Raw genomic sequence first — 11528 nt, forward strand, 5'->3', positions numbered from 1 at the left:
GATGAATTGAAGTCATTTTTCAATTCATTGTAATATAGAACTGAAATCGTTCAATTCATTTGCAATGGAGTCGCTTCGGTATGACACAACTTTTTCATTTTGAATTTGAAGTTGTGGCATGATTCACCAAAATTCGAAATTCTTTTAAATCTTGTACCATTTTTGTAACTTCATAATGAAATTTAACTATAATGGTAGAAAAATTGGGTTCATCTTCGTTGAGCTAAGAGATTAGAACACTTGGATTAATTCTAAAGGAGTTTGAACTTAAATATATTTTCATGAAATCTATCTTCAACTTCGATTTCGGTGAAATCTTAGAATAGAATGACACAAAGGATATGAGTTCTTTTTGCTGAACAAGAGACCATCATAAACAAATTTATATAAAAGATTATAACATTTTTTTTATATATATTATTCTACCTAATATGAAATTCTAACTCACGTTTGAATTTAAGAGAGAACTCCCATTATTAATCATTCTCATCATAATGGTTAGCACATAATTGGAAAAATTAAAACACTAGTCTGAATAAAGAATTTTGCATAGTCCAACATACAAAACAGTACCCAATCTAGCTTATTCAACCACTAAATAAAATTTACTGAAAATATAATAAATTTATTACAAATGTTTGTTCTCATATGGCCAAGGTCAGATTGGAGCAGGATCAGACAAACACTAACATATTCGTGAAGAATATTCTAATACCAGACACTAGACCCAGTCCAAACACGATCCAGAGCTCGAAACTTTGAAAGCCCAAACACAACACCCACCAGATTTTTTGTTAGGATGAGCAAAGTTGTTTCTCATATTCTGCTTTTATGATTGAACACAAAACATCTGGTTTAAGAAATTATCTGTCATGAAGTAATTTCTGGTGCATAGTTTGGTAAAATTAAGTGGTTTGAGAACATACAAATAGCGATTACCAATCATTGAAGAGCTTCCTCATCACACACATATAAATACATTGGATAGCATAGAGCAGATGAAAGAGGAGATAGAGAAGATGGAAGAAAGTCGGAGTTCAGATAGCACAGCAAGACCTCTATTAAGGGTAACTGATGATGATGGAGAAGAAAAGACTCTTGCAAGGTGGTGGAATAGAGTGTTGGACATGGAAGAGGCCAAGCATCAACTCTTGTTTTCTCTTCCAATGATTCTTACTAACATATTCTATTACTTGATCACTTCAATTTCTGTCATGCTAGTAGGTCACCTTGGAGAGCTTCAACTTGCCGGTGCTACTCTTGCAAATTCATGGTTCAATGTCACCGGCTCTGCAGTCATGGTAATTCCTCTCTCTTCGCCTTTCCTACAAAATAATAAAATAATATAGGATTAAATATGTTGTTACTTTCTGGATTTTCACGTGAAATCGAAAGTTTTTCGGTTTGAAACTTTATACATGTTACTCTTCAAATCTTAAAAACGGATGGATATAATTCTTCTAATCCAATTATCTTAAATTTTTGTTATATGTCAAACATGTTTCTGAATTGGGATAGGACAATAATATTTTGACTCCCATAATTTGACTCTTGTACTCCTTGACGTGACTTAGTATTAGGCATTGATCAATGCTCTATACTAAACCACCTCAGGGAGTACAAGATGAGAATTAAATTGTGGAAGTCAAAATATGATTTTTCATCGGATTAAGTGTACTATATATGTTCATTTCTAAAGTTTGATAACCAAAATATATTAAAGTTTTGGACAAGAACGAATTTCACTTTCAGGTGAAAGTTGTTCGAGGAGTAAAAATATATTTACCCTAATAATAAATAATAAATAGATTAAACTCCTTGATCATGACTTTATTCTATTGTTAGGTTGGTTTGAGTGGGGCATTGGAAACACTGTGTGGGCAAGGATTTGGAGCAAAGGAATACCATGTGCTGGGAATTTACCTACAAGCCTCTTGCATCATATCTCTAATTTTTTCCATCATTGTATCGATTATTTGGTTCTATACAGAACGAGTCCTGGTGTTTCTTCATCAATCACAGGACATTGCAAGAATAACTGCTCTTTATATGAAGTTTTTGATCCCAGGATTATTTGCATACAGCTTCTTGCAAAATATCCTGAGGTTTCTCCAGACACAATCTGTGGTAATGCCATTGGTTGTGCTTTCAGCTCTTCCATTGTTGGTTCATATTGGTATTGCATATGCCTTGGTTCAGTGGTCAGGTTTAAGCTTTAAAGGTGCACCAGTTGCAGCTTCTATTTCACAATGGATATCAATGCTGTTATTGGCCTTTTATGTCATTTATGCTAAGAAGTTCAAGCAGACATGGCAAGGGTTTTCAACGCATTCATTCCAATACGTATTCACAAACATTAAACTAGCTCTGCCGTCTGCTGCAATGGTATGGTATGAGGCACAAAACAACCCTTCACTTTGTTGAGTTCAGATATTTTACTGAGTTTTTTGTGCTATTCTCTGTTGTGCCTTCAAAATACACAAATATTGGTACTTTAAAAATCCTTTTATCATATTTTAAAACATTAAAATCAGTACTCATCAATTGATTTTGAAAACACAGCCAGTGGATAATCTAAATTCCACTTTGTTAGTTCTTTTGACTATTGATCTTTCTTTGCTAAATGAGTAGAAGTAGCCTAATTTGCTAAATATATACATGATATATAGATGTGTATTGAAACACTTTCTGCAGTTCAAATTATGAAAATGTTATTGTAAATTAATGTGAGAGTGTAAGGTCCTTATTTGTATATCATCATACTATCTGTTGTTTATGCTATGCAAGTTTGGAGTACTGGGCTTTTGAAGTTCTGGTTTTCTTAAGTGGTCTATTGCCAAACTCGCAGATAACAACTTCGTTGGTTGCAATATGGTATAGTTCCAATAGCTCTATACTTTTGTTCCTCTAAAACAACAAAAAGTTTCATAGGATTTACTATTGTTACAATCTTAAAAAAACTGCAGTTTAAACACACAATTCATTGCATACACAATCCCTATTGGTCTCGGAGCTGCTGCAAGGTTAGATGGTTGAACACATTCTTCTTTGCTTGCATTGTTGCATATGTTCTGAATCGAAAATATAATACATGAATTGAAAAGTTGAAGTTTAACTTAGACAGCACAAGAGTATCCAATGAATTGGGAGCAGGCAACCCTGAAGGAGCTAAACATGCAATGAATGTCACTGTGAAGCTCTCTTTCCTGCTTAGTTTCTGCTTTGCTTTGGCGCTTGGATTTGGACATGATATCTGGATTCAGCTTTTCAGTGATAGTTCTAAAATTAAAGATGAGTTTACTTCAGTCACACCCTTGCTTGCCATTTCTATAGTGCTAGATGCTGTTCAGGGTGTCATGCAAGGTTTGAATTTCTTAAATTGTGCTAACATCTTTGATGTTTTGTCCAATTTCGTTACCCTTTCCTCTCATTTTTTTTTTACTGTAACTCCTTTAATTGTTTGACCTGGTTCCTTATTTGTTTTAGAAAAACATTTTTCTGTGTCAGAAAAGTCAAAAAGACCAAGAAATTATATGAAATTTGGAAAACTTCAAATTCTTAGATGAAAATTGTGTTTAATGCTACAGGGGCAGCCAGAGGATGTGGCCTGCAACACTCCACTGCATACATTAATCTTGCAAATTTTTATCTTGTTGGATTACCAATATCATGTCTCCTCGGATTTATGACCAATTTGCAGTATAAGGTAAATAAAAAGGTTTTAAATATGTTCAGCCATATTTAATCCTAAATAAAATATTTTAGTTCTCTTTTGTTCTGATATCTTGAAAATTCTGAGACCTTTTTGCATTCCTGAGTTTTATTATTGTGCTTGTATTAAAATCTACAGGGTTTATGGATTGGTTTGATTTGTGGGCTGCTATGTCAAGCTGGAACACTCTTCTTTTTCTTAAGGCGTGCCAAATGGACTAAACTGGATCTTCTTAGAGACAAAGATAAAGACCATCACCCTCTTGTTTAATTCATCGTCTTCCAAACTGGCACTGAATTTACGAACAAAAGATTATCACAAAATGGAGTGAACATGATGATTTTGGTAAAACGTTTCTTGCTTATACTCATTTTTTAGAATGCTATATATAATATAAACTAAGCAACTAAGAAATTCTGCCTTGAAAATCACTTAATTAACGAGAGAGTAATTTCTGTCGTAAAGAATGGAACCTCTCAATATTATTTTCCATGCATTCTTCACTTGAGTTTATATATGAATGAAGAAACATCATTCTTGAATGTTTGATTTATGAGGGACAGTAACACAATAGTCCTTGCAAATGTGATGCTTCTTTATCTTTCTTGAAGAGGGTTTCGTACACGATGCAATGAGGAGGATTTTGTTATACAAAGAGCCTAGACATAGACTTACGAAAAAAAAATAAAAAAAACTTACATCTTTCTAACAAAATTAAAGGACTTTAAACATTGTCTCCCAAAATATAACTAGAAATGACACAAAAGATACAGCAATTGAGTATAAATTCATGGTTGGCCAATGGTTCTTTTGATCAATAATTTTGGGAGGGTCAAAATAATATGTTCAAAATTTATATAATTAATTATTATCACTAATACAACAAAAATAAAAAATTAGATTATTAGCATCATGATTCATAATAGGTGAAAACTTTGACTTTTGTATTTTCATTTTCACATGTATATTCCCTTTTTAAGAGATGGATCTATTTTTTTATTTTTCACAAGTATACCTATTTAAAAAAGTTCAAGACTAAAATATTAATTATCAGAATCTAATTAAATATTGAGATAATCAAATTATAGTTAAAAATGGATTATGAAAAAACACATGACAGTTAACTTATTTTATGTTCATCAAAAATTACTATTCAAAATATTCATGAGATAAAAAAAAATACAAAACTAATATTGTGATATCAAGTGGAATAAGAGAGAGTTACATTTTTTTCTTCAAAATGAAACAAAACATGTGAGAAATGAGAGTAGAAATAATGAATTTATATTTAACTTTTTTTTATTTCAAAAAAAAATATTAAAGAGCGAAAGATGAACAAAAACTGTTAATAAATCAAGAAGCCGATAGAAAGAAAAAAGAAATACATATTAATAAGTTTTTTATTATTTATTATATTTAATTTTATATTTTACTAGTTTTTAACATTAAATGATATGGAGTTATAAGATTAGCTTAATGGTAAAGTTAATAGGGAGGGTTCAACTCCTCCCCTAACAAAATACTAACAACTAACATTTCTCATAAAAAAAATTAAATGACATGCTTCATTAAAAATAATATTTTCTTAATAGGTGAACCAACTAGTGCGGGCTTGAAAGCTTACACCTTACTTTTAATATAAGGTTGGCTTAGTAAAATAATGTATAACTTAAAAAATCAAGCTCCAAATAAGGCATGAGAGTTTTTATGAAAGCACTAAATTTTTAGACAATCACTACTATTAATCTGAGAAGAAAATACATGTAGATGCTCGACCCAAAGAGAAACTTTAATAGGTCTTAAAGCTCGAGAGTTTTCACTAATAATAGACGTTCAATGCATATAGTTGTTGTGACTTCATTTATAAAGCTTTGTATAAGGAGTTTGACCAAGAAATACAACATATGAATCATTTTTCATACATTTACTTATACTCTAAATATATCCCTAAGTTCTTATTTACTAAACATTAGATAATCTTTTGCATGTGGATCTTTTTCTTTCTAGACTGACCTACTTTGCAAAGGCATTTTCAGAATTCCACCACATATCTTGTAGACCCAGAATCCAAACCCAATAACAACAATATATAACAAAATAAACCAAACAAAAGAATAATTCTCATTAACATATACAACAAGGAAAGTTGTGGTAATAGAGTTGAAGCTAAGGCTTAAAAAAAGTACACCTTACTTTCAATATAAGGTTGGCTTAGTAAAATAATGTTTAACTTGAAAAAATCAAACTCCAAATAAGAGTTTTCGATGAAAAAATCAAACACCTTGGTACCTTGGGTTTGCTAGTTCCAATGACAAATGTGATATTTTCTTTCAAAGCAACATATCCTAATTCGAGTAGAGCATAGTAAGTTTAGGTTACTTCATATGTATCCTTTGGGACCTTTTTCTGCAAATAGTATATATAGCAAATATTTTTCTCACCTCGGTAATATTGTTGAGCACAAGCATCAAACAAAATTATGGTAAAAAAATATTAATTACTACTGGAGAATCAAATTTATATTATTATAGAGTCATCAGAAAATGCTTTGAATTATAATATTGTATGACTTGTCATATCCGTAATCCATGTAAAAAAGTACCCAAATTGTTAACGATGATGATTCATGAAATACAACAGTAAGGTTTTAGAAAAAAGACAAATAAAAAATAAGATATAAAGTCATTAAAGAATTATCGAAGAACTAAAATTGAATTCCACAGAACTTCAAAAGAAATTAATGTTAATAATAAAGATGCCAATAAGTGAGAGAAAGAAAAGAGGGAATGGTACATATTCCTCGTGCATTTTTTAGTGGTGAGTGATGACAGAGGAAAATGATCCGCAACAAAGAAAAAAAGAGGGGAAAAAAAATGAATGGTATTTATCTAGGGCACAATCTACAGAGAGAGAGAGAGAGAAAAAAAAGGACACAAGAACACATATTCATGTCAAAAAATAGATGCTTCCATTAGCGTCATTCTCGACCACAACAACATCTAAGGTTCGAATGAAAACCCAATTCAAGCACACCCCACACGTTATTAAGATTTATTTTTTTCCTCGTGAGTGAAGGAAACGAAGCTTGACTCAAAGAATTAACAGAAACGAAAATGATTTCTAAAAAAGTTGCATTGATGGTTTTGGTTGCCACCATGTTGATGACGAGCGACGGTCGTCGTGTAACTGTTCTTAATTCTGGACCGATCACTAAGGATGAGATTCAAGTGGAGGGATACGCTGAGTCTCAACAAGGAAAGGAGAATAACGTTAAGAAGAATGATGAAACAAAACAACAACATTGTTATACGAAGTGCAGTTCAGCATGCGTCAACCCTAGTACCAATCAAGTCGACACTCTCTGTCATAACATGTGCAAAGATCATTGTCATTTTTGAAACCCACCACCACACAAAAATCTTATGTCCATTTCAGTGTTTACCTCGTAAATATTTCATCTATGTAATGTATCTATCGTTGCTTCCTTTGTTTTTTGTTTTGAAATATTCTGGTTATATAGTTTCGTGTACCTGTATATCGTGTTGGTGATTTTGTGTATATATCTATATGTAAAACAGTTGTAACTTGTAAGGTCTTCTTCTTCCTTCAATCTATGATGTCCTTTTTTTTGTTGAATTGTGTGGGTGCAGAAAGCAATAACCATCAGTTTTAAAGCCCATGTTTGTTACTCCTGAGTTCTTATTTAGAAATAATTATCAATAATTATTTTACAAGTTGTTTTATTCGATATTATATAACAAAATGAAATTATTGTATAGTGGGAATTCTTTCTTAAAATACACGACAATTAAAATAAATGTTTTATGTTGTCATTTTTCTAAAAGTTATCAAAAAAAAGAGTACAATGTACAAGATTGACATTGAATAAACACTGAGAGCAAGAAATCAAACAACCATACTCGAAGGGTGAGTTAATATTAAAAAATAATTTTTTGACTACTAAATTTTGACAACTTTTTCTTACAACCTTAGGTAGCATCTTCTAAATGGTTCTCCATTTCTTCATTTTCTCATTCTCAATATTTCAAAACCACTTAAAAAATGACACATCTTATTATAAAGAAAGTTATCAAAATTTAATAGTCAAAATATCATTGTCCTATTAATAATACTCTTATAATCATTCTCAGCATGCGTATAACCCAATATTAAATGCTAACGGTAAAGTGACGTGTTTTAATTAGTAGTATACTATTAATTAGCCAAATGTAAAGTAAATAACATAAATGCATGATATCACACATACATGTGAGTTTCAATGGAAAAATGATGTCACTTTAGTAATTTAATTGGAGAGTTTTTTAAAAGCAGAGATTTTATAGCAAACAAGTGTTCATGTCCCCATCATATATACTAATTTAAAATATGGTAACGTTATTGTACCAAACAATGATGTTCTTGAGATATCGGAAATTTCTAGTCTTCACCAATAAATTACAAGTACAATATTAGATGGGAGTAATGGCTTTCTCATGGTCAACAAAATGTAATAATTATGGTGTGTTTGGCTTTAATGTTTTCTTAAGAAAAAAATTAATTTTTAAACTATAAAAATGAGTATATGATAAAATTAGACATTGATAAAAAAATTAAATATTTTACAACTTTCATCTAATAAAAAAAAAAACTTAATAAACTAATAAAAAATTATAAAAGCAAAACATGTAGTGAAGTGGTGTGATTAACTCCTAACTAACCAGGTAGTCCATTTCACCTACCAAACAGTCTATGAAAAAGCATGAAAAAGCGAGAAAAAGCGAGAAAAAGCATACATTTTGACTAACAAAAACAAAGGAGCTTTATTTCTTGAACTGGTAAATGACTAATTTTGTCTTTGATATTAAATAATATTAATTAATCTTAAAATAATATTTTGTGAATCGAATAATTCTGTAAAACTTAATAACAATAACATTAGTCAAAATATGAGACACGGTAAATTTAAATCTTGAAAAAGATAGAAACTTTTATTCAGTTTTTGAAATTGATCTAAAAAAGTATAGTTTTCTGATAAAATAATATCTAATTTGATGTCAAATCGGTCTCTAAGATTATATTTTATTAATAAATCGATTTTATAAAACTTAATAATAAATAAGATATACTTAACACAACTTTTGATAACTTCAAAAATTAAAATAATATTTCATTTCCTTAATCAATCATAAATTCTATTATAGCGATTGAGGACCAAGGCCTAAATGTAGATTGACGATCCAGTCCCTCTTCCCATTATTGCTCTTCAATATTTCAATCTCTCTCAGAGCATACAAAACATTACTGTTAAAAAAAATCCAACAATTACAAATTAACGTTATAATCTCTGCCTCTGTTTGATGCTGCACATAATCTGGAATAATCTAACCATGTTCTATGGAATAGCAGAAGTATCATTGGTCTGAGATGAGAATCAGAATTCAATACCATATAGATAAACTATGCCAGAAGCTAAACAATAGAGTCCCTACCGTGATCCTCTTACAAAAACAACAATTTTCTTTCGTTTTCTTTCCCTGTTAATGTTATCATTGTTTTTCTTTTTTGATTTTGATGTGTACCAAGCACATCATCGGTGAGGTTGCAAATTCTAAAATAAAATGTGACTCTGAATCATGATAGATGGCACTGCTGCCTACTGTGGCACGTAGCTAGATACTAGATACATGTCCCACCATATACCATATATTATATATATAACCTTATATTAAAGAAACTTTCTCAAACTTCAACTTTTCTAACTCTCTCATTTGGCCACATCTAACTCTTCACACGTAAAGCAGCCTGCGCGTTTAACACGCTTCATTGGACCTACAGTAGAAGCATCACAACGGTAACCAAGGAGGAAACTTTTTCTTTATATCAAACCCTTCTCCTCACTTCTTTCTACAACTTTTTGCTTCTCTATTTTTCTCAGTATTCCATCTCTATCTCTTTCTCTCTCCTCAGTCTCTGCAACATGGAGCTTCAGATACGTGTTTTTTGTCTCTTCTTGTTTCTCTCGACTCTGCTCTCGGTGTCTCAGGCCTACACCTTCTACGTTGGTGGAAAAGATGGGTGGGTTTTGTACCCTTCTGAGAATTACAATCACTGGGCTGAAAGGATGAGGTTCCAAGTCAGTGACACTCTCGGTCAGTTGATTTTCATCCTAAAGCTTTCAACTTTTCTGCTACCTTTCTGCATGCTTTTAACTTGTGTGCTTTTTCGTGTTCATAGTTTTCAAGTACAAGAAGGGATCGGACTCGGTTTTGGTGGTCAACAAGGAGGATTATGAGAAATGTAACAAGAAGAACCCGATCAAGAAGCTTGAGGACGGTGACTCCCAGTTTCAGTTTGATCGGTCGGGTCCCTTTTACTTTATCAGTGGCAAAGATGATTACTGTGAAAAGGGTCAGAAACTTATCATTGTGGTGTTGGCTGTGAGAGAGCCTCCTCCATCTCCTCCAAAAACTCCTTATCCACCTCAAACTCCTTCCCCTCCCATTGTTCCTCCAAAAACACCTTCTCCCACTTATGCTCCTTCCCCAAATAACCATCCACCCCATGTTATTCCTTCACCTCCACAAACACCTTCTCCAACTTATACTCCTTCCCCTGGCCACCAACCTTTTGTCCCAATTCCTCCAACCACCCCCTCTCCGATTTCTCAGCCACCCTACACCCCAACCCCTCCCAAAACCCCTTCCCCTACCCATCAACCTCCCTTTGTTCCAGTAACACCATCGCCATTTTCTCAAGCACCTTATGTGCCACCACCACCCAAAACTCCTTCTCCTACCTCCCAACCACCTTACATTCCAACACCGCCCGAAACTCCTTCTTCCTCCCCGATATCTCAGCCACCTTACATTTCCAGACCACCATCCACCACCCCTTCTCCCATTTCCCAACCTCCCTACACCCCACCACCTTCAAACACTCCTTCCCCAACATCTCAACCACCCTACCCTTATCCCAATTCCCCTATCGCTCAACCCCCATTATCAGCATCACCCTATCCATCCACCATCCCTCCCCCATCATACCCACCTTCCACCTTCGCTCCGGCCACTACACCCTCCACTGCGTCGCCACCATCGCCGTCTCCGCCAACCGCCACCTCTCCCCGGGGATCACTACCGGCAGCAACTAGCCCATCGCCATCGTCTTCGTCCGGATCGTCCTCCAACGAAACGACGCCGTCCCGGCCAAACGGCGCCTCGTCTATATCTGAATCGCGTTTTGGACTGTACTCAATAACCATTCTGGTCGGTGCTGCTCTCAGTACCATTCTTGGTTAGAAAACCAAACTTGTTATCAGTAGTATTAATTTTTGTTTTTGGAACTTTAATTTTTATTTTATTAATATTTTTATTTGAACATATGACAGATATCGATAATTAAAATTTATATTGTATAATGATAAATAATATGAATTCTGTGTGTCTATGGTTACCAATGTAGTCAGTTATGTGTGTGTGGAAATACTCTGTTTGTACATTTTCGTTATGTTATTGCTTAATCAGGTTTCGAATAAGTTTGATTCCCGTAATGATTTATATATATAAAGTAGAATATTCGTTTAATCATGATGTAGTTAAACTATATTTTCAATAATTTTATGTAAAAAGTATATTTAATCTATCAATCTTGTAAAACTTATGTAATTTAAATTTTTGTAAATATATCATTTAATAATAAGTTTGTACATGTTTTTAAATATTATATCATAGGTTTAAATAAGTGATACGATAGTTTTTGAAACTGTAGGAAGTTTTTTTTATACGAAGTCTAATTGAAATGATTAAATTTGAATATT

At 32.7% G+C, this 11528-nt stretch overlaps 2 protein-coding genes across 3 annotated transcripts; both read left to right on the plus strand.

The window, feature by feature from the left end:
* The first annotated feature begins 663 nt into the window (after positions 1–663).
* Positions 664–4118, plus strand: LOC114186079 (protein DETOXIFICATION 18-like). 2 transcript variants are annotated; one of them, XM_028074093.1, is made up of 8 exons: positions 664–1105; positions 1225–1301; positions 1846–2390; positions 2788–2874; positions 2967–3023; positions 3125–3363; positions 3588–3706; positions 3851–4118. In XM_028074093.1, the coding sequence occupies exons 1-8, from the start codon at positions 1075–1077 to the stop codon at positions 3980–3982; spliced, it is 1287 nt and encodes a 428-aa protein (XP_027929894.1). In that variant the 5' UTR covers positions 664–1074; the 3' UTR covers positions 3983–4118. The 2 variants fall into 2 exon arrangements, with proteins under 2 accessions (XP_027929894.1, XP_027929893.1); XM_028074092.1 differs by having other exon boundaries at positions 666–1301.
* A 5351-nt stretch (positions 4119–9469) lies between these two features.
* Positions 9470–11194, plus strand: LOC114185605 (extensin). The gene is made up of 3 exons (XM_028073438.1): positions 9470–9563; positions 9680–9861; positions 9947–11194. The coding sequence occupies exons 2-3, from the start codon at positions 9690–9692 to the stop codon at positions 11008–11010; spliced, it is 1236 nt and encodes a 411-aa protein (XP_027929239.1). The 5' UTR covers positions 9470–9563; positions 9680–9689; the 3' UTR covers positions 11011–11194.
* The last annotated feature ends 334 nt before the right edge of the window (positions 11195–11528 follow it).

The sequence above is a fragment of the Vigna unguiculata genome, chromosome 5, assembly GCF_004118075.2.
Source record: "Vigna unguiculata cultivar IT97K-499-35 chromosome 5, ASM411807v1, whole genome shotgun sequence".
NCBI lineage: Eukaryota > Viridiplantae > Streptophyta > Magnoliopsida > Fabales > Fabaceae > Vigna > Vigna unguiculata.

Bases quoted from the DNA above. Each gene is read 5' to 3' on its own strand.
- LOC114186079 (XM_028074092.1), top strand. From the start codon at position 999: ATGAAAGAGGAGATAGAGAAGATGGAAGAAAGTCGGAGTTCAGATAGC. The intron at 1,302-1,845 runs GTAATTCCTCTC...TTCTATTGTTAG, and splicing joins TCACCGGCTCTGCAGTCATG to GTTGGTTTGAGTGGGGCATT. The intron at 3,024-3,124 runs GTTAGATGGTTG...TAACTTAGACAG, and splicing joins GGTCTCGGAGCTGCTGCAAG to CACAAGAGTATCCAATGAAT.
- LOC114185605 (XM_028073438.1), top strand. From the start codon at position 9,690: ATGGAGCTTCAGATACGTGTTTTTTGTCTCTTCTTGTTTCTCTCGACT. The intron at 9,862-9,946 runs GTCAGTTGATTT...TCGTGTTCATAG, and splicing joins CCAAGTCAGTGACACTCTCG to TTTTCAAGTACAAGAAGGGA.